The sequence below is a fragment of the Triturus cristatus genome, chromosome 8 (assembly GCF_964204655.1).
Source record: "Triturus cristatus chromosome 8, aTriCri1.1, whole genome shotgun sequence".
Taxonomy (NCBI): Eukaryota; Metazoa; Chordata; class Amphibia; order Caudata; family Salamandridae; genus Triturus; species Triturus cristatus.
This window is the reverse complement of record NC_140591.1, coordinates 29,878,290-29,905,225: the sequence shown is the minus strand read 5'-3', so window position 1 is coordinate 29,905,225 and position 26,936 is coordinate 29,878,290. Positions and strand designations below refer to the sequence as shown.

General features: G+C 48.6%; 1 protein-coding gene across 9 annotated transcripts in view; it reads right to left on the bottom strand.

The window, feature by feature from the left end:
• Positions 1-26,936, bottom strand: part of LOC146799881 (uncharacterized) — a 638,539-nt gene that overhangs the window by 237,568 nt on the left and 374,035 nt on the right. For all 9 annotated transcript variants that reach the window (XM_085620807.1, XM_085620809.1, XM_085620804.1 and 6 more), the window contains one exon: positions 12,735-12,830. In XM_085620807.1, coding sequence (XP_085476933.1) covers positions 12,735-12,830 — 96 coding nt within the window. The remainder of the gene's footprint in view (positions 1-12,734; positions 12,831-26,936) is intronic.

Genomic DNA, 26,936 nt, shown 5'->3' with positions numbered 1-26,936 from the left:
CTGGAGAGAGAGGTGTGTAGCTGGAGAGAGAGGTGTGTAGCTGGAGAGAGAGGTGTGTAGCTGGAGAGAGAGGTGTGGTGTGTAGCTGGAGAGAGAGGTGTGTAGCTGGAGAGAGAGGTGTGTAGCTGGAGAGAGAGGTGTGTAGCTGGAGAGAGAGGTGTGTAGCTGGAGAGAGAGGTGTGTAGCTGGAGAGAGAGGTGTGTAGCTAGCGAGAGAGGTGAGTAGCGAGAGAGGTGAGTAGCGAGAGAGGTGAGTAGCGAGAGAGGTGAGTAGCGAGAGAGGTGAGTAGCGAGAGAGGTGAGTAGCGAGAGAGGTGAGTAGCGAGAGAGGTGAGTAGCGAGAGAGGTGGGTAGAGACAGAGGTGGGTAGAGACAGAGGTGGGTAGAGAGAGAGAGGGGTAGAGAGAGAGAGGGGTAGAGAGAGAGAGGGGTAGAGAGAGAGAGGGGTAGAGAGAGAGAGGGGTAGAGAGAGAGAGGGGTAGAGAGAGAGAGCGGTAGAGAGTGAGAGCGGTAGAGAGAGAGAGAGGGGTAGAGAGAGAGAGAGCGGTAGAGAGAGAGAGAGCGGTAGAGAGAGAGAGGGGTAGAGAGAGAGAGGGGTAGAGAGAGAGGGGTAGAGAGAGAGAGGGGTAGAGAGAGAGAGAGCGGTAGAGAGAGAGAGGTGTGTAGCGAGAGAGAGAGGTGTGTAGCGAGAGAGAGAGGTGTGTAGCGAGAGAGAGAGAGAGGTGTGTAGCGAGAAAGAGAGAGGTGTGTAGCGAGAGAGAGGTGTGTAGCGAGACAGAGAGAGGTGTGTAGCGAGAGAGAGGTGTGTAGCGAGAGAGGCGAGTAGCGAGAGAGGTGAGTAGCGAGAGAGGTGGGTAGAGACAGAGGTGGTTAGAGACAGAGGTGGGTAGAGACAGAGGTGGGTAGAGAGAGAGGTGGGTAGAGAGAGAGAGTGGGGTAGAGAGAGAGAGGGGTAGAGAGAGAGAGGGGTAGAGAGAGAGAGGGGTAGAGAGAGAGAGGGGTAGAGAGAGAGAGGGGTAGAGAGAGAGAGCGGTAGAGAGAGAGAGCGGTAGAGAGAGAGGGGTAGAGAGAGAGGGGGGTAGAGAGAGAGGGGTAGAGAGAGAGCAGTAGAGAGAGAGAGAGGTGTGTAGCGAGAGAGAGAGGTGTGTAGCGAGAGAGAGAGAGGTGTGTAGAGAGAGAGAGGTGTGTAGAGAGAGAGAGGTGTGTAGAGAGAGAGAGGTGTGTATCGAGACAGAGAGAGGTGTGTATCGAGACAGAGAGAGGTGTGTAGCGAGAGAGAGAGAGAGGTGTGTAGCGAGAGAGAGGTGTGTAGAGAGAGAGAGAGAGAGGTGTGTAGAGAGAGAGAGAGAGAGGTGTGTAGCGAGAGAGAGAGAGAGAGAGAGAGGTGTGTAGCGAGAGAGAGGTGTGTAGCGAGAGAGAGGTGTGTAGCGAGAGAGAGGTGTGTAGCGAGAGAGAGGTGTGTAGCGAGAGAGAGAGAGAGAGGTGTGTAGCGAGAGAGAGAGAGAGAGGTGTGTAGCGAGAGAGAGGTGTGTAGCGAGAGAGAGGTGTGTAGCGAGAGAGAGAGAGGTGTGTAGCGAGAGAGAGGTGTGTAGAGAGAGAGAGAGAGAGAGGTGTGTAGCGAGAGAGAGAGAGAGAGGTGTGTAGCGAGAGAGAGGTGTGTAGCGAGAGAGAGGTGTGTAGCGAGAGAGAGGTGTGTAGCGAGAGAGAGGTGTGTAGCGAGAGAGAGGTGTGTAGCGAGAGAGAGGTGTGTAGCGAGAGAGAGGTGTGTAGCGAGAGAGAGGTGTGTAGCGAGAGAGAGGTGTGTAGCGAGAGAGAGGTGTGTAGCGAGAGAGAGGTGTGTAGCGAGAGAGAGGTGTGTAGCGAGAGAGAGAGGTGTGTAGCGAGAGAGAGAGGTGTGTAGCGAGAGAGAGAGGTGTGTAGCGAGAGAGAGAGGTGTGTAGCGAGAGAGAGAGGTGTGTAGCGAGAGAGAGAGGTGTGTAGCAAGAGAGAGGTGTGTAGCGAGAGAGAGAGGTGTGTAGCGAGAGAGAGAGGTGTGTAGCGAGAGAGAGAGGTGTGTAGCGAGAGAGAGAGGTGTGTAGCGAGAGAGAGAGGTGTGTAGCGAGAGAGAGAGGTGTGTAGCGAGAGAGAGAGGTGTGTAGCGAGAGAGAGAGGTGTGTAGCGAGAGAGAGAGGTGTGTAGCGAGAGAGAGGTGTGTAGCGAGAGAGAGGTGTGTAGCGAGTGAGAGGTGTGTAGCGAGAGAGAGGTGTGTAGCGAGAGAGAGAGAGGTGTGTAGCGAGAGAGAGAGAGGTGTTTAGCGAGAGAGAGAGGTGTGTAGCGAGAGAGAGAGGTGTGTAGCGAGAGAGAGGTGTGTAGAGAGAGAGGTGTGTAGAGAGAGAGAGGTGTGTATCGAGACAGAGAGAGGTGTGTAGCGAGAGAGAGAGAGGTGTGTAGCGAGAGAGAGGTGTGTAGAGAGAGAGAGAGAGAGAGGTGTGTAGAGAGAGAGAGAGAGAGGTGTGTAGCGAGAGAGAGGTGTGTAGCGAGAGAGAGGTGTGTAGCGAGAGAGAGGTGTGTAGCGAGAGAGAGAGAGGTGTGTAGCGAGAGAGAGAGAGGTGTGTAGCGAGAGAGAGAGAGGTGTGTAGCGAGAGAGAGAGAGAGAGAGGTGTGTAGCGAGAGAAGAGGTGTGTAGCGAGAGAGAGGTTTGTAGCGAGAGAGAGGTGTGTAGCGAGAGAGAGAGAGGTGTGTAGCGAGAGAGAGGTGTGTAGAGAGAGAGAGAGAGAGGTGTGTAGCGAGAGAGAGAGAGAGAGGTGTGTAGCGAGAGAGAGGTGTGTAGCGAGAGAGAGGTGTGTAGCGAGAGAGAGGTGTGTAGCGAGAGAGAGGTGTGTAGCGAGAGAGAGAGGTGTGTAGCGAGAGAGAGAGGTGTGTAGCGAGAGAGAGAGGTGTGTAGCGAGAGAGAGAGGTGTGTAGCGAGAGAGAGAGGTGTGTAGCGAGAGAGAGAGGTGTGTAGCGAGAGAGAGAGAGGTGTGTAGCGAGAGAGAGAGAGGTGTGTAGCGAGAGAGAGAGAGGTGTGTAGCGAGAGAGAGAGAGGTGTGTAGCGAGAGAGAGAGAGAGGTGTGTAGCGAGAGAGAGAGAGAGAGGTGTGTAGCGAGAGAGGTGTGTAGCGAGAGAGAGGTTTGTAGCGAGAGAGAGGTGTGTAGCGAGAGAGAGAGAGGTGTGTAGCGAGAGAGAGGTGTGTAGAGAGAGAGAGAGAGAGAGGTGTGTAGCGAGAGAGAGAGAGAGAGGTGTGTAGCGAGAGAGAGGTGTGTAGCGAGAGAGAGGTGTGTAGCGAGAGAGAGGTGTGTAGCGAGAGAGAGAGGTGTGTAGCGAGAGAGAGAGGTGTGTAGCGAGAGAGAGAGGTGTGTAGCGAGAGAGAGAGGTGTGTAGCGAGAGAGAGAGGTGTGTAGCGAGAGAGAGAGGTGTGTAGCGAGAGAGAGAGGTGTGTAGCGAGAGAGAGAGGTGTGTAGCGAGAGAGAGAGGTGTGTAGCGAGAGAGAGAGGTGTGTAGCAAGAGAGAGGTGTGTAGCGAGAGAGAGAGGTGTGTAGCGAGAGAGAGAGGTGTGTAGCGAGAGAGAGAGGTGTGTAGCGAGAGAGAGGTGTGTAGCGAGAGAGAGAGAGGTGTGTAGCGAGAGAGAGAGAGGTGTGTAGCGAGAGAGAGAGAGGTGTGTAGCGAGAGAGAGAGAGGTGTGTAGCGAGAGAGAGAGAGGTGAGAAGCGAGAGAGAGAGGTGTGTAGCGAGAGAGAGAGGTGTGTAGCGAGAGAGAGAGGTGTGTAGCGAGAGAGAGAGGTGTGTAGCGAGAGAGAGAGGTGTGTAGCGAGAGAGAGAGGTGTGTAGCGAGAGAGAGAGGTGTGTAGCGAGAGAGAGAGGTGTGTAGCGAGAGAGAGAGGTGTGTAGCGAGAGAGAGAGGTGTGTAGCGAGAGAGGTGTGTAGAAAGAGAGCGGTAGAGAGAGAGAGCGGTAGAGAGAGAGGGGTAGAGAGAGAGAGGGGTAGAGAGAGAGTGGGGTAGAGAGAGAGTGGGGTAGAGAGAGAGAGGGGTAGAGAGAGAGAGAGGGGTAGAGAGAGAGAGGGGTAGGGAGAGAGAGGGGTAGAGAGAGAGAGAGAGGGGTAGAGAGAGAGGGGTAGAGAGAGAGCGGTAGAGAGAGAGGGGTAGAGAGAGAGCGGTAGAGAGAGAGAGAGGGGTAGAGAGAGAGAGAGAGGGGTAGAGAGAGAGCGGTAGAGAGAGAGAGGTAGAGAGAGAGAGCGGTAGAGAGAGAGAGAGAGAGAGAGAGAGAGAGAGGGGTAGAGAGAGAGAGGTATAGAGGTAGAGAGAGAGAGGGGTAGAGAGAGCGGTAGAGAGAGAGGGGTAGAGAGAGAGAGAGAGAGAGGGGTAGAGAGAGAGAGAGAGGGGTAGAGAGAGAGAGAGAGGGGTAGAGAGAGAGAGAGAGGGGTAGAGAGAGAGAGAGGGGTAGAGAGAGAGAGAGGGGTAGAGAGAGAGAGAGAGGGGTAGAGAGAGAGAGGGGTAGAGAGAGAGAGAGGGGTAGAGAGAGAGAGAGGGGTAGAGAGAGAGGGGTAGAGAGAGAGAGAGAGAGAGCGGTAGAGAGAGAGAGGTATAGAGGTAGAGAGATAGTGGATTCTACAAGCAAAGAAGTGCATACAATCCCTTAAAGGCAGATGCCCCTAAGAGGAATATTGGACACTACAACTTTTGCAACTGATTGTGGGGGTCTTAGGCCAATGAAAGCAAACAAACTAAACAGAAAAAAAACACTGAGGTCAAAGAAATGCCAATCCCTCCAAACCAAAAATGGTAAATTGCACCCTGCAGAAGTGTGTGCATTTATTAGGCAAGCATATCAGCCCACTTAGAATGATACATACATGTATGAAGAGTGATAACCAGTTGAAATCCTTCCCGTGGTAGGGAAATGAGATGCCCCTGAATCCATGTATAGAGGCCTACATCTTGGTGCATTATGATGCTTTCACAGCAAATATAAAATGAGAATTGAGAGTGCCTTACAAACCCAGAGATACAAGGGCATAGTACACAATTAATGCAGAACTAGGTCATTAATGTTTTGGAAAAGGGTATTTAAATATGAACATATGGATTCAATCAACACATACTAATCAATGAATCTAGGACAAGGGACACTGCATAATTCACTCAAAAAGGCACTGAACGGCACGTGTTCTCTTGATTCAACTCAATTAAAAAACTTAATTTAAAAACACCATCATAATACTATTGTGCACAGTCAAATTAAAAGAAACCTTACTCTTGAGGGATGGTTTATCCTGCGCGAGAATTCCTGGCCAAAACCTGTTGCTCGGTGCCCAATGTTTGTGTATATTTTCCCAAAATTACATGATGTATAACAATGAAATTTTGAAAAACTCCTTCCAATTATGAAAATCGATGCTTGATTACAATCATTTCAAACAAAGTGGTCAAAAAGTGAATATATATATATGTAAATACTGGGGGCGTATTGCATCACAATAAAATGTCACCTTTCTTGCAGAATGAGACAGGCTCGTTCACGTTTTGTCGCTTTGACGTGTAAGAAACAGTATGTATTTAGGTTGCAACGCGAAGCAGTGAACAAGTCGTTTAGGAGATGGCATGTAACTTTTGAGGTCTAAAGCGCCTCCTCTTCGCACAGTGTTAAGAGTTCGTAGTTTACTTGCTAAGGTGACAGGGTGAACTAACTGTTCGTCACACAAGTACCTGCTGAAAATCAAATATCCTGCCAGCTATTCGAGGAACCAGCACCTCGCACCCTTCCACTCTCGACCTCGCGCCAAACTGCCCCCTGGACAATAAAGGACTTCGTGGCTCTGCTAAATTAAGGCGATGTGTCTGCAGTGCTATAGGACTTGGGCAAACAAGGCGCCGCAATGTTATTGCAGGATACAAAGGCTCATCAGAGCCAACCCTCAGACAGGCAATGTTTTCAAGCAACACCAGCCCACCTGCCACACCCCCAACTCTCTCCCTCTACCCAGGTATAATCAGTGGAAAGGAACGATCAACAGCCGCTCACCCCAAAATTGAAAAGAAAGACTCATTGTCAGTCGAGGGGTGGTCTGAAACTCCAACAGTAACCCAAGGGGATTTCAGTCACTTGTTCGGTGCATGTTTATTTGGAACGTTTCATGGTGTGTTACAATGGATGTCCCACGTTATAGTGGCGTATGCAAACGCGTATTAATGGCCAGTACCCAGAGCGATATTGCAGGAGGAGTGGGAAAACAAACCATCCTCGCTATAAAACGGGGCCCTGCACAGCAAGACTCGAGAAGAAAGTGAAAATGCAAGCGATGGGAGGAGACTGCCCGGTTTAGACCTGGAGAGTGTAGACTGAATCTGTTTAAGTGACAGGAGCAGACACGCATTGGCTGCGCAGCCGTGAAAGTGACGCGGCCGCTGTACATCAACTGGAGCAAATCAGTGGTGCTGCCGTTGACCGTCTGTACGGTGCCACATGAGTCGGACTTCCCCCTTGTATGGGCCTCGGAGTCGGTCAAATACCTAGGGATCTGGGTGCACTGTGATCCAGATATTGTCTTTCTGGAGAATTATGGTACGGCTATTACGTGGTTGGAAAACCAGATGGACAAATGGATTCGGCTTCCACTCTCTTGCGGACCGGCTAGCACTTACCAGGGTGGTGGTATTGGCCAAATTCTTGTATTCCCCTAACTCAACACTTTTTTTAAAACATTACGGACGCTGTTGCTTCGCTTGGTCTGGGGTGGGAGACAAGCTCGAGTGAGCTGCCAAACTCTTCTTCTAGATTATAAGCATGGGGGCTTTAATGCACCGGATTTCTACTTATACTATCTGTGTGCACACGCACATTACTCGCACTTTTGGCTCGCACCTCACAACTTCATACCACATGTGGCGGTGGAGCATTGGGATGTACACCCCATTCCACTGAACACTATCCTTGCTCACAGTCGCCGCCTCACCCCCAGAGACTAAATAAATACTGTTAATTCGACGATCATGGCATGGCAGGCCCTGGGCCGGCTAGCTGGTAGGTTGCCCCTCTATGCACTGTTGCTCACTGTTGCTTATCACGTGAATATCACGGTAACGCATGAGGAGGGTCTCACGCGGCTTCTGGCACAGGTGTGCATTGGACAGAGGCAGGATCTCTTTCCCAATGGCTCATTTCTGACCTCAGCGGATACGGAATATACTCAGCACAAAACCCTGCTAGCTATGTACTTTCACGCTACACAGATTGCGGGGTGCACTGCGGGCACACTTTCCTACCTTCCCGACAGAACCCCCGTCATTAACGGCTTTGCAGTCCTTGCTGCTCAGATCCACTAGGCGCAAACTTGTCTCTAAAGTATCGGGCTGCCAGAGCGGATAGCATATTGTCCGAGGACAAGAGTCTAAATAAATGGAACGAGAGATTGGAACCACTGATTTCTCGCGAAGATTGGGAACATTGCTGTGCCTGAACTGGGGCCCTCACATCTAACCAGAACCTTTGCGTCATACATTTCAAGTTTCTGCACCAAATTTATCACACACCACTGCGGCTCTTTAATTATGGTCTCCGAGAGTCAGATCGGTGCACCCGCTGCGGCGGACTTTTGGCATCTCGCCTGGTCCTGTGATAAAATACAGACGTATTGGGCGGCAGTAGTAACCATACTGTCAAAAATCACTGGTGTAGCCCTGGTCTGCTCACCCCAGGTATGCTTGCTAGGCCTTCTCCCTTCTATAAAAGGGTGCACTGGGCAGGCTGGCCAGAGTACCATTGCTCCTTGCAAAGCGAAGAGTGGCGATGGTATGGAACAGTAAACGTCACCCCACAGAGGCACAATGGCTTAAGGACCTGGCATATTGTAGGGATAATTTGGTATCGTATGCAGAAGAGCTGCCTCCGACCTCCCAGTCAAATGACATTTGGGAACCCCTCTTGACTTAACTATGTTCCATTGCTACACAAGATGCCTCTGTTGCAGACGCTAAATAACTACTATTGTTGTATTTGTATGTGATGACACCATAACCTTGTGACGACATGTGGAATCTACCTTGGGATATGCATTCACTACGGACTCCTTCTTCTTGATTGCACTGATGTTGATGTTGTGATCCCTGTATCCCCGTCTCCCCCTTTTGCCAGCCTGTAGTTGTTTGTAATGTCTTTATATTGCATTATTCCTATTGTGTATTGTGATGCAAAATCATAAATAAAGCTAGAAGAAAAAAAAAAAAGGGTGCCGTGGCCGCGAAAGTTATCGCGATGCACTTCATGACCGGTGATGGAGGAAAGACAGATGGCGGCTGCGCGCGTGCATGCGCGCTTAACCGCAAGCTTGAGGGTAGCAAAAGCCTGTGGTAGCACTTTCAAAACCCACTTACTAAATATCTCGCAGAGCAGCGCATGCGCTAGCTCAGGCGAGACCTAATAAAAATTTAACCTAGTCTTATAACGTGGTGTCAGATCTCTTGAGTGTCTAGTTTCTTTCTTCTGCAATTGTTTTGGTGATGTTTGAAAGCTTTACACTTGTTCCTTTGTGTAAGCCTGACCGTTCAGAGCCACAGATACCCGGCATTGCGCTAAGGTTTAACAAACAAAATCGGACTGGTCGTAAAGGGGTTGGTAAGTCTTTTACACAGTGAGGTCACACAACCACATTATGTAATACACCCAATTTCCTCACTTCGGTGCCTAGTGGTGGGATTCAGAAAATGTGTTACCAGTAACATACAGTTGCTGAACACACTGAGAATCCGCCAAGAGTGAGATCTAGAAGGATAATGTTACTTACCCAGTAAGCATCTGTTCTTTGCATGTAGAGCTGTAGAGTCTCATGCTGTGCATAGCTCGCCATCTAGTGTTGGGTCCGGATGTTTGCACTTGTTTTTCTTAGAAGAAGTCTTTCCAGTCACGAGGTAGGCGACTCCTTCTTTCGATGATAGTGCGCATGGGCATCTACTCCATTGTTACGTAGTAAAGAATAGAGAGGCCCATGCGTATGTATGTAAATTAAATAGAGAACTGCAGCAGCTACAGGTATCCGGGGTGGTGGGTGGGCACATGTTTCTCTACAGCTCTACATGCCAAGAACAGATGCTTACTGGTAAGTAACATTATCCGTTTGAGGCATGTGAGCTGTAGATCAAATACTGTGCATAGATCACATAGCAGTATCCTCCCCAAGCGGTGGCTAACCTGTAGCTGGTGGAGTTGTCTGAAATAGTGTCTTAAGTACTGCTTGACCCACATTGGCTTGTTGTCTTGCTGACACATCTACACAATAATGTTTAGTGAATGTGTGCAGTGTAGACCATGTTGTAGCTTTGCAAATGTCAACAAAAGGAATGTTCCCTAAAAAAAGCCTTGGTGGCCCCTAGCTTACGAGTGTAATGTACCCTAAGGGGTACAGTTAGAGTTCTCTATGCTTTCACATAGCAGGTTTAAATTTACTTAACAATCCACCTAGCAATACCCGATTTGGAGATCGGATTGCCTTTGTGTGGTGGTGCAAAAGCAACAAAGAGTTGTTTTGTTTTACGAAAAGATTTTGTCCATTCAGTGTAGTACAAGAGTGCTCTTCTACCATCTAAGGTGTGTAGAGCTCTTTCTGCAACTGAATCAGGTTGAGGAAAGAATACGGGTAATTCTACCAACTGATTTATGTGAAATGCAGATACCACCTTAGGTAAAGATCAAGGATTAGTACGAAGAACCACTTTGTCTTTGTGTAGTTGGAAAAATGGTTCTTGTAGGGTTAATGCCTGTAATTCACTCACTCTCCTTAATGATGTGATTACAATATGGAATGCTGTTTTCCAAGAGAGGAACTGTAGTTCGCATTTGTGCATGGGCTCAAAAGGTGGGCCCATCAACCTTGTAAGGACTATATGAAGATTCCACAGTGAAGCTGGTGGAAGTTTTGGTGGTGTGAATCTTTTTAGTCCTTCCATGAAAGCTTTGATCACAGGTACTCTAAACAACAAATGTTGTTTATTTTGTAGATATGCAGCAATTGCCGCTAGGTGTAGTCTGATAAGGTATAAGCCAAAGCTGACTGTTGCAAGTGTATAGATAGCATATGATGTTCTGTATGGAAGCATCAAGAGGGCTGATAGGATTGTTACCACAGTAGATAACACATCTCTTGCACTTAGCTGCCTAGCAGGCACTTGTAGTAGGTCTTCTAGACTCCCTAATGATATTCATACATTCTGGTGGAAGTTTAAGTAACCAAACTCTAAGATTTCAGGAGGCAGATTGCGATGTTCAGCTGTTTGGGATCTGGGTGTCTGATTTCTCCATAGCTCTGTGTGAGGAGACTGCAGGTTAAATGCAGCTTTTGATGCGGAACTTGATAGCTCCAACAGGGTTGTGAACCAAGGTTGATGTGCCCATCTGGGAGCTACTAGGATTAGTGTGAGAGACGTTTGCCTGAGCTTGTGAACCACTAATGGAATAAGTGGGAGAGGCAGAAAAGCGTAGGCAAATATCCTTGACCAGTTCATCCATAGTGCATTGCCCTTGGATTGCGGGTGTGGGAACCTGGAGGCGAAGCTAGGGCATTTTGCGTTTTGGTGTGTGGCAAACAAGTTTATGTGAGGGATTCCCTAACTTTGAAAGTATGGAAGGAGAACCTGAGGGTGGAGTTCCTATTTGTGTATTTGCTGCCTCTGGTTGAAGCACCTCGGTCAGGAGATTAGCCCTGACCAGCACTGAAGGCAGCTCTAGTCGAAGGACCTCAGCTACCCTCTTTACCCGCATGGCATAGGATGCCCCCTCCTCCGTAGCCACTGTTGGCAGAGAAAGCATGACAGTATCTGGGGAAGTGTCCAGTCTACTGGCCTCGCCAAGTTCTCCATACCAGTCAAAGTTTTCCTTAGAGACATCCTGGTGTTCCAGAGAGTCCATAGATCCCTCCAGTTCCTCTCCTGAGCCTAGCACATCCTCAAAGTGCTCAGGCAACAACACAGAACTCCTGGCTTCAATCGACGTCGGAATCAGCGTCGAGCGATGACGTTACGGCTCCATGTCATCGGGGAGAAGGATGGAGCTGGCACCACCGATGGGCACTGGCAGCACAGACTTCTGGTCCGACACCGGAGGTGGTCACGTTGGCACGACCAGCGTCGGCCCGGATCTGGTATCGGATCCTTGAGGCCCCTCCGGTGCAGTGGTTAGAGCAGATGGCATCTAACCAGATGGGGCCCGAGGGCTCACCGGTGGGGTCGTTACACTAGAATACCCAGTGCATGGCCTGGTAAAATTCTTTTATTTGAGCGGGAGTCACTCTGGCTTCCGGAAAGAGAGGGAGGCACTGAATTCGACTCTGGACCCGGCCCCAAGGAACCATGCCTAGTGTGTCGGTGCTCCTTATCCTTCTAGACAACAGACGCCAGCCGAGGTGAAGTCCACTTAAACATCCTCTTCTTCTTATGCCTCTTCCCTGAATGTCCCAGGGACCTCGAGTGGGAAGAAGAGGACTTAGGCCTCTTCTTCAATCGGGACCAGGCAATCTGCGGAGTCTCCCTGGATGGTGTTGACTGCCGGGCCGCGAGGAGCTTCATCGCTCTCTCCCTCATGGCCTTCGGAGCCATGGCCCCGCAGTCCGAGACAACAGAGGCAGACGAGATGGGGATCGGTGACCGACATCATGCGGTTACAGGCACCGCACGGCTTGAAACCTGTTTTTTTCGAAGACATCCCTCGCACACGAAGTGGAAATCTTTTTGAATTCAACAAGAGTCAAGAAAAAATCTGCCGAAAAGCAGCAGAGGGGCAGCTCTTCCCAGATCGCTGCGTATCTGGCATGGAAAGAAAACAACAGACTTCAGCGCACCTGGGTGGCGCATATATAGGCACCGCAACGCCATAACCAATGCTACCGACGCTGACGTCACACGGAGCCGAATGGAGCCACCCGACACCGCGCGCAAGGGGTATTGCTCAGCAAAAGTTTCTGGATCCAGCCTGACGCCTGGGAAATTCAAAGGTAAAGAATCTGCAGCTAGAAGTCTCTATCAGGTAGAACCAATTACAGACCAAACCAACAGATAGCGGAAAATTGTACAGCGTGTTAATCCATAAAAGATTCATGCTAGAAAACTGTGACATACTTTGGCAGTCTCAAACAAGACTCTGCTACAAACTTCAGTGAGTTTATTGCTTGGGTTAAGCTATGTTCAAACAACAAGGCATTGAAGGGATCTAGCTGGTTGTCCAAGTAGCAGCATCTATCTCTAATCCATCTAAAGGACTCAGGATACAATTTCTCCTATACACATCTTCTGAGATGCACAAAGTAAACAGGTAAGACCTGTTTAGGTTTATGTGTAAGCCTGAAACCAGGCTGAAAAATCCATCTCTTCGAATAGGGGAGGTAAAGCCTGTGCCAGATCCAGCACATTCAACAGTGGTCCACGTACAGGGAGATTTTTTCCAGCTTGGAAGCGTAATGATTGTATTTACCATTTTCTTATCAACATATAATTGTCTTTGGCTTTCTCAAAGCCACACACTGGTTCTTGAGTGGTGAAGCCAAAGCATAGCTCACAGCCTTGCACTGATATTTGTATGTATTGACAAAGATGGCAGTTATCATAATTCTGCCCTTTTTTCACAGTACTATTTGGTTCACTTTGTGTGTTTTCAACAACGAGAACACTATCTCCAATATACCAGCAAATGTTGCTCACACACCACTGTTAAGCAAATAAAATATGTACATGACTTGCCTGTCTTTTCTTTTTCATTATTCGTCTCCTTCTGGAACAGTGGCTTCTTGGAAACAGGAAAGCACGGTGAAATCCCAGATTTAGCAAATGGATCAGCTAAAAGAAAGGCAGAATATATGGGAGAAAGTAAACTTAATAGTAGATTAAAGGAGTCAATGCTTGGTGGAGGGGGGAGGGGAATGAGTGCTCTTCAGATTTTGTCTGAAATAAATTGGTAGCCTAGTGTCAGGTTACAAAATGGTACTTTATAATAAATCACCAACACTGGGAAGATGACAGTAAGAATCCTAGAAAATTGTCTAAGTTGTTGGAAACGTTTATAGCCCCACTACAGAACAAGTGGCACTTCACGGACACACTCAAGTTTGGACTGGAGCAGCTCAGGCAACTGAGGTTTAAAGAGCCACAGCCATCTCCTTGGCCGTCCATGGGGGAAGATTTGGAGCAATAAGCCACTCTCACTGCTAAGCCAGAAACGTATAGACATCTTTACATTTTATGCAACACAACTTCTGTCTACTCTGGGCATTAAAGGTTTAGCTGTCCAAGCAGGTATTTATCCCACCCAAGCTTAGTTTATAAGGAAACTTTAAAAACATTGAAAAAGAGCTCCAAGGAGATGCTTTTTGCCTAAAAAACAAGTTACTAACCTTCGGTAACGATATATCCGTAAGAAACATTAGTTAGTGATAGATTCCTTACCTTAGAATTACCCCCAGGAGTCAGACTGGATCCGGAAAGTTTTCGTCAGCAGTACCCCTGCGCGTCGGAAGGTGGCGTCATGCGGTTCCGTGTCCGTTGTGGTCGCCGAGATGACGTCACGGCAGCTACTTAGACGCCACCCTCGCGCGCTGATGTCAGTTCTGTACACGACTTTCTGCGCCGGGAACGCAGAGCCATGCAAGATACTGAGCACTGGTGCATTGAAACTAGGGTTCGGAAAGGGATGACCTTAACCCTAGAAATCAGTTCGCTGAACGGGGAGGATGGGTGTGGCGGTAAGGAATCTATCACTAACTAATGTTTCTTACAGATCTATCGTTACCGAAGGTAAATAACTTGTTCATCTGAAAGAAACACGTAGGGATAGATTCCTTACCTTAGAATAGATACCCCAGCAATACCAACCCTGGTGGTGGGTCTGCGAACAAAGATCATACCAAGTCCTGGAGAACAGAACGGCCAAAGAAGCAGTCTCTACGGACTTGGCTGTCCAGGCAATAGTGCTTAGTAAAAGTGTGCAACAAGGCCCACGTAGCTGCCTGACAGATGTCTTGCAAGGGGACACCACGTCCCAATGCCGTAGTGGCCGCCGTCGCACTGGTGGAATGGGCGCGCAGCCCCACCGGAGGCTCCTTCTTCAGCAGAGAATAACAGGCTTTAATACACAAGATGACCCATCGGGAGATAGTCCGCTTGTGTATGGCCCCACCTTTCTTGGCGCCTACGTAGCCAACAAAGAGCTGGTCATCCACCCAGAACTGTTGGGTGCAATTCAGATAAAATGAGAGCGCACGTTTTGGGTCCAGACGGTGGAGCCTCTCTTGCTCTCTGGAAGGGTGCGGAGGTGGAAAGAAGGTGGGCAAAGTGATGGTCTGCCCGATGTGAAAGGCAGCGACTACCTTTGGCAGAAAGGATATACGTGTTCCGAGCACAACCTTGTCCAGATGGACAGACAGAAAAGGAGATTTACAAGGAAGAGCCTGGAGCTCACTCACTCTCCTGGCAGAGGTGATGGCAACTAGGAAAACAGTCTTCAAAGTTAATAGACGAAGAGGACAGTTGTGAAGAGGCTCAAAGGGAGCGCACATCAAGTATGTAAGAACCAGGTTCAAGTCCCACTGAGGCAATACGAAGGGAATAGGAGTCAAAAGATGAGTAATAACTTTGAGGAATCTATTTACCACAGGGGACTTGAAAAGAGAGGGCTGATCAGGAAGCCGAAGAAAGGCTGAAATAGCAGAAAGGTAGCCCTTGATAGTGCCCAGAGCAGAACCCTGCTGGGCCAAAGAAAGAAGGAACAGAAGGACTTCTGAAAGAGGGGCAGAAAGGGGATCCACAGGCTTTGCTGTGCACCACAAACTTGTTCCACCTGCAGGCGTATACAAACTTAGTGGAGGGAGGCCTGGCTGCCAGAATGACATCACAGACTTCGGGAGGCAAGTCGAAAGGAATCAACTGCTGCTCCTCAATCTCCACGCAAAGAGGTGAGGACAGGTTCGCGTGGAGGACCGTCCCCTGCTGCTGCGACAGAAGTTCCTCCTGAAGAGGCAGACGGAATGGGGGATCGATGGTCATACCGAGTAGCTCAGGATACCAAACTCTTCGAGCCCAGTACGGGGCCACAAGAATAATTCGGGCCCGGACACGCCTGATCATCTTCAGCACTCTGGGCAGAAGTGGTATAGGCGGAAAGGTGTACAACAGACCGCAGCTCCACTCGCAATGAAAAGTGTCGCCTGGCGAGTGCCGCCTTGGAAATTACAACACGCAGCAACTGCCGACATTGCGCGTTCTCTTCGGTGGCGAATAGATCTAACCCAAGGCTCTCCCCACTGTTGAAAGAGACCTTGCACCACGTCCGAGTGAAGACGCCATTCGTGATCCATCATGCACCTGCGGCTGAGTTTGTCCGCCCTGGCGTTCAGTGAACCTGCCAGGTGCTGAACACCAGGGAAATGCCCTGATGTTCCAGCCATGTCCAGAGGCGCAGGGCCTCCTGACATAGGGTCCATGACCCCACCCCGCCCTGTTTGTTGCAGTACCACATGGTGGTGGTGTTGTCTGAACACCACCACTACTCTTCCCTTGACAGAGGGAAGGAATGCCTTCAGTGCAAGTCGGATCGCCCGAAGCTTCAGAAGGTTGATATGGAGCCTGGACTCCGCCGGAGACCAGAGGCCTCTGATCTCCGCCTCACCCATGTGGCCCCCCCTTGCCAGGAGGGACGCATCCATCACCACTGTGTGCTCCAGTTGGGGAAGGGAGAGGGATCTGCCATTGACCCACTGCAGCTGTTGTGCTGTGCCCTCCGAGATCTGGACGTAATTGGACAGGTTCCTCCGATGCTGTGCCCACTGGAACTTCAGGTCCCACTGCAGAGCCTGCATATGCCATCTGGCATGAGTGACCAGCAGGATGCAGAAGGCCATGAGGCACAGCAGCCTGTGTCATCCTGACCAAAACCCAGGATAGGGACTGAAAGATTGGAATCATAGCCTGAATATCCTGGATTCGCCGTTCGGGAGGATAGGCCCGAAAGTGGTTCGTATCCAGAACTGCTCCGATGAAGAGGAGCTTCTGAGATAGAATCAGGTGAGACTTCGGCACATTGATGGAGAACCCCAGCAAGTGCAGGAGGTCGGCCGTATTCTGGAGGTGGGAGAACGACTGTCTGGGGCCATTAACAGCCAGTCGTCTGTGCAGATGAGCTGCAACCACCGCCTGGTTTTCGTGAACACCCGAGGGGCGCTGGTAAGGCCAAAGGGAAGCACAGTAAACTGAAAGTGCTCGTGGCCTACCGTGAACCGCAGGCAACGCCTGTGGGCCGGCAGGACGGGAATGTGGAAATATGCGTCCTGAAGGTCCAATGCTACCATCCAGTCTCCAGGGTCGAGGGCAGACAAGACCTGAGCCAGAGTTAACATCCTGAACTTCTCCTTCCGGAGGAAGCGATTGACGTCCCTGAGGTCCAAGATAGGACGCAGGCCCTTGTCCTTCTTGGGCATCAGAAAGTAGTGGGAATGAGAACCACGTCCTACCTCTGGCGCAGGAACGCGCTCAATGGCCCCCTTGGCCAAAGGGCTGCAACTTTCTGTTGAAGAAGTGCCAAATGATCCCCGACATGCGGTGGTACTGAGGTGGCATGGCTGGAGGGGTAGTCTCGAAGGGGAGGGAGTAGCCCCTTCGCACTATTTGTAAAACCCGAAACATTGTGCATATGTATGAGTGGTTTTGCACGCATGAGTGACACCGAATGTTTCTGTAACCACACGGGCATTAGGAGAGTGAAATTGACAACAACCGTCAAATTGAACCACAATTTTTTATATGTTACATGTTGTTTCGTCTTGTCGAAACTTTCTCTTCACAGGTACTTTCACAACAGTGGACAAGGAGACACGGTCAGTCCACTCAGCATGAATTGTACACCTTAGCATGTGTACTTAAATGCGTTAACACGTGGTTATATTTCTACCACTCACTTTTTTCACTTTACCACATTAGTATATAGAGGTCCTGAAGAAAGCTTCTTTTTTAGGTCTCGCCTGAGCCAGCGCATGCGCTGCTCTGGCAAGACATTTTGTAAGTGGGTTTTTGAAAGTCCTACCACACGCTTTTCCTGGCCTCAAGCTTGCAGCTACGCACGCGCGCAGTCACCATCTGGGTTTTTGTCATGGCTCATTCCTCGCGGCACCCTTTCCTTTCGCTTGCTCTCCCAAGCGCCTCGCTCAGCCCCACCCCCACCAGAGAGCGCGTCCCCGCGATCACTTTCGCGCGGCCGCGTTACTTTCACGGCTGCGCGGCCAATGTTTGTTTTTTAATGTCAGCTCTCTAATATGAGGTTCTTTCAAGTGCACACGGACTCCAGCATCTTTTGTCGTCTGGGGGTTGGGCCCCTTTACCCAAAAGTGAAAGATGCAAATTAGTTTCTTAACCTCTCAAGGGCCTCATTATAGTAAGGAGGCGTCTAATCAAACCAAAAGCAGGCAGGAGGAAATTCAAGCAGAGAGACAAGCTTGCATTTCCTCTTATGTTATTTTAAAAGGGGAGAGATTTTACCTGGGTTTCTTCGTTCAGTGCAGCAGGGCCTGTGTCTGATTTTCCCTGGGAGCAGCAATACTTATGGTACATGAATGTGCCAGACAACGTTGGACGGATCTGGTCATTACCCGTCTTTACGCCACAGGTCATGGCATCATTCACACACACCAAAGCCTGATGGCACGTCTCTGGCCACACAATGGACGATTACCGATTTAGTTTTTTGTTGTGTTCGAAGCTCACAGACACAGAATGTAACCATTTTTGCTGCTGTGGGGAGCAGACAAAAAGAAATAAATCTAGGTGTTCCCTTCCGACTCAGGAAACAGATTAACTCCTATGATTAACTTAAATATTTGAAGAGAGAAACAACACCATGATAGTCAGCCACAACCAAAGTAGAGCTACAGTTACAATATCTGAAAGTCCTTATGAACCAACAGCCCACGCAAGTGGTCGTAGTGGCTGACTGGCCACTAACAAACGTTTGGGGACGGGGACTTTTTTCTTTTTTACAAATTAATCTCTGAACTGGATTTAATGTTCCTCTTTCTTACACCTCTACGCGGGGAGATTCGGTTCAAATAAGAACATTTCCTCACTTGGCAGTCACAGAAAGGAAACTAAAACAGAGGTCATCATGTTAAAATAATTAGAGCAGTTTGCCAGAAACAGGTGCCTGATATTTAACAGTCTGTGTCGGAAAACATACTAAATGATGACAAATAAAAAACATATGCAGTGGTTCTATTGTTAATTTTCCTACTAAAATCTTCCAAGTTTTATGGGATTGGTTCATCAATTACCGCATCCACAGTTCCAGCACCACTGACTGTTCCCACGTGTTTCTCATTACGTAAGAACCTACACTCCTCTAGGACCGGTGCTTAATTTGTAAGTAGAAGCCCCGGGGCTCACAGTTTTGCTCAGAAGGAGCTGCTGTATGTCAGCACGCTGAAAGCCATGGCTGCATAGTCTTGATTCCGCCATCTGTTTCCTTGTTCCACAACCTTCTGTCCCGTTCTCTCACTCCTGCATGTTCTTGCTTTGAACCTTCGTCACTTTTTTCGGCCTTTTTCTTCCCCCTTTGCTCCTTGTGTGTTTTCGAATCTCTTGCTTTGGATAAAAGTCTGACAAAGAAATATAAGTACTGGTCCCCAAAAATGAGGGCCGGTGTGCACCCCTTCACCCACTGGCTCAAATGAAGCAAGGTCTAGAACCTATCACTCGCCCACGTATATATTAATTCCATTCTTCGACCTTGGTTCTGAGGTTTCTACAAGGTCTCCCTCTTCATCTCACATCTATTCTTTCACACTTGCTCTTAAGACGCATTTTAACTCTGCTTTCCGGTCAAATCTTTGGATAATTTATCTGATAACTTCGTAACACAAGGGTCCCATTACTGCCAGCAGGCCTCCAGATGATAGGGCGATCTATAAAGGTTTTCATAACAATGTAATATAACAACACATTTTGGCAAGGGAAGCAGGCTCTGACAACTTCCCCACTGCAGAACGAAATGAGTAAAGGATGGAAGCCACCAATTAACCTCAACCTTGTCTTCCAGGGGGAAGCAAGTAGTGATCCATAGCAGCAGGCCAGTGACAACGGAGGCCACAAGGGTACGCAGTGACACAGCGACACATAGAAGAGCCCTTCAGGCTAACAGGCCATGGTGACCCATGAAGACCCATGAAGAAGGAATGAAGCCTCCCAGACTATCTCAACTTATGGGTGGAAAGTTACTTTTAATTGCCCTCCATCGATTTCCCAGGTCCCCTCAGATACATTTCATGGCAGTGAACAGGTTCTTTTCAAATGACATACAGGCCACTCAATTGATCTGGGTATATAAAAATCTTGAATAGAAGAGCATATCAGTTCTGTGTCTAAATGCCTAGTGCAAGATGTTACAAACTGCTGTATGTTGTGCAAAAGTGTCTCCTCTGGAAACCCTGTAGACCCAGTCAAAGTAAGTCACTAGAATATCCATTGCAGAAAGGTGCAGTCAAGGAAGAGCTATCAACCAATCTCAAGCCTGTATACCTCTCAGGAGGCGCCCTTAATAGGCAACTTTCATCCCGTGCACCAAAATCGCATTCTGGACCATACCCCTGACTGTTTGAACTGGTCGATCATGCGGGCATGACAAGCTGTCTCTTTCCAAGAACAACACGCATTGGATAATGGATAATGTGTCAGAACTTCTACTTGCGTCTAATTTATCCCTTGGTCGACATGTTTCAGCTCTAAGGTATATATTAACAAGCATGGCATAGCCAATAGGTCTCGCCTTTGGGACCTTATAAGTGTTTAGGCATGCAACAGTTGATGTTGCTGCACCAAGGATATTGTGCTGCATAACTAAATACTTATAAAGGTCCCAAAAGAGAGACCTATTGGCTATGCCAATGCTTGTTAATGTATACCTTAGTGCTGAAACATGTCGACCAAGGGGTAAATCAGACGCAATTAGAAGTTCTGACACATTATCCATCTAATTCGTTTTTAATATACCCTGGGCCACTGGGAATAAAATTATCGGTTAGTGAGTTTCCCAGGCTTATTTTTATTCTCACATCACTTCCTTGCTTTGTGGTAGCAAATTTGTATGCATTTAACGATCCATCTAACTATCCCAGACTTTGATATGGGGTTGCCTTTGTGTGGCGGTGAGAAAGATACAAAAAGTTGTTTGGTCTTCCGAAAGGGTTGTGTTCTCTCGATGTAATAAAGCAATGCTCTTCTAACATCTAAAGTATGAAGAGCTCTTTCTGCTACTGTCTGTGGTTTCGAGAAAAATACGGGCAACTCCACAGACTGTTTGAGGTGGAAGGGAGAAATGACTTATTTAAGGAATTGAGGATTAGTTCGTAGAACAACCTTATTATGATGGATTTGCAAGAAAGGTTCCTGGATAGTTAGTGCTTGTAGCTCACTAACTCTCCTAAGAGAAGTAATGGACACTAGGAAAGCAACTTTCCATGTTAAGAATTGTAGCTCACATTTATGTAGAGGTTCAAAAAGGAGGACCCATTAGTCTTGTGAGAACAATATTTAATTTTCACACAGGTGAGGGAGGAACTCTGGGAGGAATTATCCTTTTAAGGCCTTCCATAAAGGCTTTGAAAGCAGGTACCCTGAAAAGTGATAAGTGTTGTCTATTTTGTAGATATGCTGTAATGGCAGCAAGGTGCAGTCTAATAGACGTATAGGCTAAGTTGCACCTTTGGAGGTGTAGTAGGTACCCTATGATGTGTTGGATAGACACGTCTAGGGGATTGATGGTGTTGTTATGACAATATATCACAAATCGCTTCCACTTGGCTGCATAGCAGGCTCTAGTGGTGGGACGTCTAGCTTCTCTAATGACGTTCATACAGTCAGGGGGAAGATTAAGGTAACCAAACTCTAAGACCTCAGGAGCCCTATCGCAAGATTGAGCTGTGCTGGGTCCGGGTGTCTGAGCTCTCCACGGTTCTGGGTTAAGAGGCGTGGTGAGAGGTGTAATTTTTGGTCAGGAACTATGGACAGTTCTAGTAATGTGGTGTACCACGGTTGTTTGGCCCAAGTTGGAGCAATTAGAATGAGAGTCAGCGAGTGTTGCTGTAGTTTGCGCACCACCAGTGGAATGAGTGGGAGAGGCGGAAATGGGTACGCAAATCTGCCTCACCAATTCATCCATATCGCATTGCCTTTGGACAATGCGAGTGGATATCTGGCGGCGAGGCTTGGGCATTTGGCGTTTTCATGGGTGGCGAAGAGGTCTATCTGTGGTTGCCCCCACATTTGAAAGAATGGCTGAAGAACTTGTGGATGAAGTTCCCACTCATGGATCTGTTGTGTTTGACGACTTAACAGATCGGCTATGGTGTTTTGGACTCCCGGGACATGTTGGCCTAGGAGAAATATATTCTGAGGTATAGCCCATCTCCATATGCTATGTGCTAGCTGAGAGCTGCAGAGAGTGTGTCCCTCCTTGTTTCTGTATGTAGTACATGGCGGTCATGTTGTCTGTGTGGACTAAGACAGCTTTGCCTGATATTTGCTTTTGGAATGCTTTTAAGGCTAGGAATATGGCTAGTAACTCCAGGTGGTTGATGTGGAGTAACTTTTGTTGAGGTGTCCATCTGCCCTGCATGGTGTGATGTAGTAGGTGAGTTCCCCAGCCGGAGAGCGATGCGTCCGCCGTCATAACTATGAGGAATCGGCTCTAGGAACAGTCGCCCTTTGGAAAGGTTCTTGGTGTTCCTCCGCTGCAGAGAGCGATGGGTACGACCGTCTACAAACACCAGAACTGTTAGCTGACCTTGAGCCTGGTTCCATTGGCGTGCTAAGCACTCTTGTAGCGGACGCATCTGGAGTCTTGCGTGATGCACTATAAATATGCAAGAGGCCATCATCCCTATGTGCATGAACACTCGAGCTAGAAGAGAGTGTTGAGGTTGAAATTTTGGGAGGAGAGCCTGCAAGCTTGCTATCCTGGCTGGAGTGGGATAAGCTAGCGCTCTTGAGGGGTCTATGGTGGCACCGAGGTATTGTGTGTGGGACGGTTGCAGATGAGACTTGGTGTGGTCTACTGTGAACCCCAGGTCGTGCAGTAGTTGGACAGTCGAGCGAGTGTGATGTACACACTGGTTGTATGATCTGGCTTTTATGAGCCAGTCGTCGAGATATGGTAAGAAGTGAATGTGTTGTCTTCTTAAGTGGGCTGCTACAACCGCTAGGCACTTGTTGAATACCCTTGGTGCTGTTGTGATTCCGAACGGGAGTACTTTGAATTGATAGTGCTGCCCGTCCACTACAAACCGAAATACTTCCTGTGAGCTGCAAGAATGGGAATATGGAAGTAGGCATATTTGTGATCTATTGTAGCAAGGAAGTCGCCTTGTGAAAGAAGGGGAAGGACCTGCTGAAGTGTGACCATGTGGAAATGGTCTGAGTGTATGTATAGGTTTAGGGGTCTGAGGTCTAAAATAGGTCTCAGAGAGCCGTCCTTCTTTGGTATGAGAAAATACAGGGAGTAAACTCCTGTGTTTTGTTGGCGCAGGGGAACGAGTTCTATTGCATTTTTTGGTAGCAGGGATATTACCTCCTGCTTTAGCAGTGATAGATGTTCTTGTGACACTGGACGCTGTTTGGTTGGTATGTTTGGGGGTAGAGGTAAGTTTGAGACAGTAACCCGAATGAACTATTTGTTGCACCCTCCTGTCTGTGGTGATGTTGGTCCAGACAGGAAGGAACTGTTGTAGTCTTCCCCCGACAGGAGTGGAATGGTCCGGGGGAAGCGGAGGGAAGTCATTGAGTAGGGGTGGAGGTAGAGCGGGTGTCGTTAGTCTTGCCTCTGCCCTTGTTATTGTTGCCTCTATAACCTCCTCCCTGGTAACCTCTGGTGAAGGTTGACTGGGTGGGAGCCTTGTAAGAGGTGGAGGGGCTGTCTGATGAGTAGCCTCTGGAGTTGCCTTTGTAGGAGGAGCAACGAAAAGAACGCCTGGGAGCTTGTGATTGCAAGGCTCCCATTGACTTGGCTGGGTCTGTGTCCTTTTTCATTTTCTCCAGGCATGAGTCTACATTAGGGCTAAAGAGGTGCTCTTGGTCGAATGGTTGGTTCAGGATCGAACTTTGTACCTCAGGCTTAAAGCCTGAAATGCGTAGTCAAGCGTGCCTATGCAAAAGGACACTTGTATTTACAGCTCTGGAGGCGGTATCTGCCACATCAAGAGCGCAACGAATGGAGGTACTGGTTATTAGTTTACCCTCCTGTATGAGGTAGTTGGATTTGTTCTTGTATTTGTCCGGGAGGTGTTGCAATAGGGACTCTAACTCGTCATAATGTGCCCCATCGTATCTGGCTAGCAGGGCCTGAGTGTTGGCGATGCGCCATATGTTAGCCGCTTGTGAGGCTGTTCTCTTGCCGGAGGCGTCCAAGAGTTTAGACTCTTTGTCGGGTGGGACTGCGTCACCTGATGTCTGAGAGTTAGCCCTCTTCCTGGCATTGGATACCACCATGGAGTCTAATGGAACAGTGTCCTTAATGTAAGCTGGGTCTGTAGGGCCAGGTTTGTATTTTTAGATCTCGCCTGAGCCAGCGCATGCGCTGCTCTGCGAGACATTAGTAAGCGGCTTTTGAAAGTGCCACCACAGGCTTTTGGTGGCCTCAAGCTTGCGTGCACGCGCGCAGCTGCCATCTGTCTTTCCTCGGCTCCCAGCGCTGGATCGCGTTTGCGATCACTTTCGCTGCCGCGCGGCCGTGTCACTTTCACGGCCGCGTGGCCAATGCTTGTTGGATATTGTTTGTTGGTCATTTACACGCTTTGTGTATCTTTTATGCCCTTTTATTCCCTTTTTCTGAGGCTCGTCTCGGTCTCATCCAGACATGAACCGTCACCTGTCGGAAATGCACATTTGCACTCGAGCAGTCTCTTTCTCTCTGCTCCCCCTTTGTGCCCTCTTATCTTCCCTCCCATCCCTCCTTGGCTCGTGTTGTATCCTCTCTCTGTATCTCTCGATCCCCATCTCTCGTCCTAGTCTTATTTTCAATCCATCTTTGTCACAAGCAACCTTTCTATTTTTGACCCTTACAAGAAAATAATCGCATTTTCAATTACTCAAGATGTCTGTTTGCCAAATCAAAAACCCCACACTTGCAATCGAGGTTTAGATATTTCGAGCCCTCTGCTTCCCTCAAAGAAAGCAGTGTCTTTCCCCTCCACCCCATCCTCATTAGTGTGACAAATGCAGCATGTCCTAATTTGAAGAACCTTTACCTGACAAAGGTTCTCAGCGCCCCAAAGTTACCAATACATCGGTAAAATATACATATTATTTGAACTTAGCCAACAGAAGGTGCCGCGTGCCACAGAAGCGTTCCACTCGCTTTCTTTGTGCAGCATCATCTGATCCAAACCGTTTAGTGCTGTGACCTAGTGTGGCCGCTTCCGATTGCCACTTAATCTGACAGCTGTCTTGAAAGTCAAGTTAGGTTGCAACCACCGCCTTTTATCCCAAACCTCGCTGCTTTCACATTTTCATTGACGTTCCGCTCTTCACACTAAGCAGACTGTCCATGGCTGCACTCACTAACACATCCGCACTCCAAAGACCCCTTTACGCCTAGTTGCCACACTTGGTACACTCTGATGCTTACTCCCCGCCCCACGCATAGTCATTCTTATCTCTGTATTTCTGGGTGCATTTTAAAGCTTTGCCTCCTTGTGAGAAAGTGGCTCTGTATATACTGTTCCCAAATAGGTACAGGGTGTACAGAGTCCACAGTCCCCAGAGGTTTGGCAGAGGCTAAAGTTAGATATAACCTTACTCTCTAAAGTGGTAGCTTGGTCGAGCAGTAAGGCAGTATCAGAGGACAGTGTAAAGCATTTTGTTGTACACTCAGTCAGCAAATGGATTCACAGACTCAATAACTGAACTCTAGGCCAATGGTTTACATATAAAAAATATATACTTGTTTTATTTTAGAACCAACAACAGGTATTAAAATATACTTTCTCAGAATGAGATGCTTTAGGTAAATTATTTTGCAATATGCAATTGGCTTTTGTAGATATTAATACAAGTTGTTGCAATAGGCAACACAGTTTAAACACAATAATGCATTGAGTTCAATGGAAGTTTCAGGTTATTTGTAATAGATTACTTTCAAGATTACTTTTGTAATTCCAGGACTGGATCCTAGATTCAGTCCTGGGACAGTTCTTAGAAACAAGTGATAAAAGTCGACTTAGTTACTACTAGGATTTTTAAGTAATATTTTGCTATTTTAAAAGTTGACACTTAGAAGACATTTCATAGAAAACAGTCAATGATTCCCTATGGAAGAAAATGCAAGTTGCAGGTATAGTATGTTCTTGTTACTTTTGTAATCCAGTACTGGGTGCCTAGACTCAGTACTGGAACCTTTATCCAAAACAGGTAAGTAATTACGTTTTTACAATTTATACCATTTTTAAGGACTATTTAAAGTTTGCAAAAATCGACACTTAGAAGAAATTTCACAGAAAAACAATCAATGATTTCCTATGGAAAATAATTGGGTTACTGGTAAGTACGGTTATGAATATTTTTCAGGGTCAGTGCTGGGCACCAAGATCCAGCACTGGGCGCTCACCTAATAGCGTGTGAGTATTTTCCTTTTCGTTACTCGGCTGATTTTTGGTGAATATTTTAAGTTTTGAAAACTCCACACTTAGAAGAAATTTCAGAAGAAACCAGTCAATGTTACTCTATGGAGAAAATGGAGTTATCGGCTTTAAGGTAAGTACTCGATTGACAAAGTTAAGGTCCTGGGCACAGACTCAGGGGTCTCCCAGGGTCAGGTAGGTACAGTAGTTACACCCTCACCGGCACAGGGGCAGCCGGGTGCAGAGAGAGTTAGGCCCAATGTTATCCCATGAGAGGCAGGGGTGCCTTGGTTGGTGGCTGCTGACTGGTAGGCCACGCGGCTGTGGGAGCTGGGCTCCTGGTCACTTGCTCAGTGCAAATGGGGAAGTAGATAGGTGCAAAGGTTACACTGCCAGGGCCACTCAGGCGGCTGGGTGCAGGGTGCTTTTGAGCCGTCGGGCGCACAATTGATTTCAATGGGAAAGCTCCGGTTTAGAAAAAGACTGCAAGCTCGGGGACGAAGATTCTTCAGGTGCCACCACCACCTCGAGAGGTAAGTTGGGTAGTTGGAGGATAGGTAGGTACCCAGGAGTTGGGCACAGGGGGGTGCAGGGCGCCGGGTGCAGGGGTGCCTTTTGGTGTCGGGAAATCTTACCCTCTGATGATCGCGGTTGGGGGGGTACCTGGTTCTGAGGCTGCAGGTGTCAGGAGCATCGAGGGAAGTCCTTGGGTGCCGGACTCAGGGTCACAGCCGCCGGGGGGGTCGTCCTCGTGGTCTTTGTTCACTCGGGCACAGGCCAGGCTTGGCGGGTGCAGAGTGTGCAGGGTTCGCGGTTCCGGGCTGATGCCAGGGATTAGATGCTGAGTTTTAGCAGAGTCTCTGCTCATGGGAGTCCCAGGTGCTTCGAGTCAGAAGGTAGCCAGGTCCTCCGGGGTTTGTGAGGTTGCTGGCCACAAGAGGTGCCGGGTTGTAGCAGGAGCAGGTTCGAGGGTCGACAGGCCGGTAGGGCTGGGGCCAAAGCAGTCTTCTTAGCAGCTGCAGGGCAGGTCTTCTTTCTTCTTGTTCTTCTTTGTATTTTGGAATCTGGGGAAGGAAGGTTCTGGGTGCCCCTAAATACTAGATTTAGGGGTGTTACAGGTAGGTAAAGGGCAGGGACCAATGGGTCCCTGTCCTGGGGTGGGTACACCCCCTATTCTGCCACTCTCCTGTGGGAGGGGGGCAGTTGCCTAGTCCTGATTGGTTAGGGTCTCCCATCTTCAAGATGGCGAGCGCCCGGCGATGTGCTTCACCTCGCCTCCCCCACCTGAGGGGTGGGG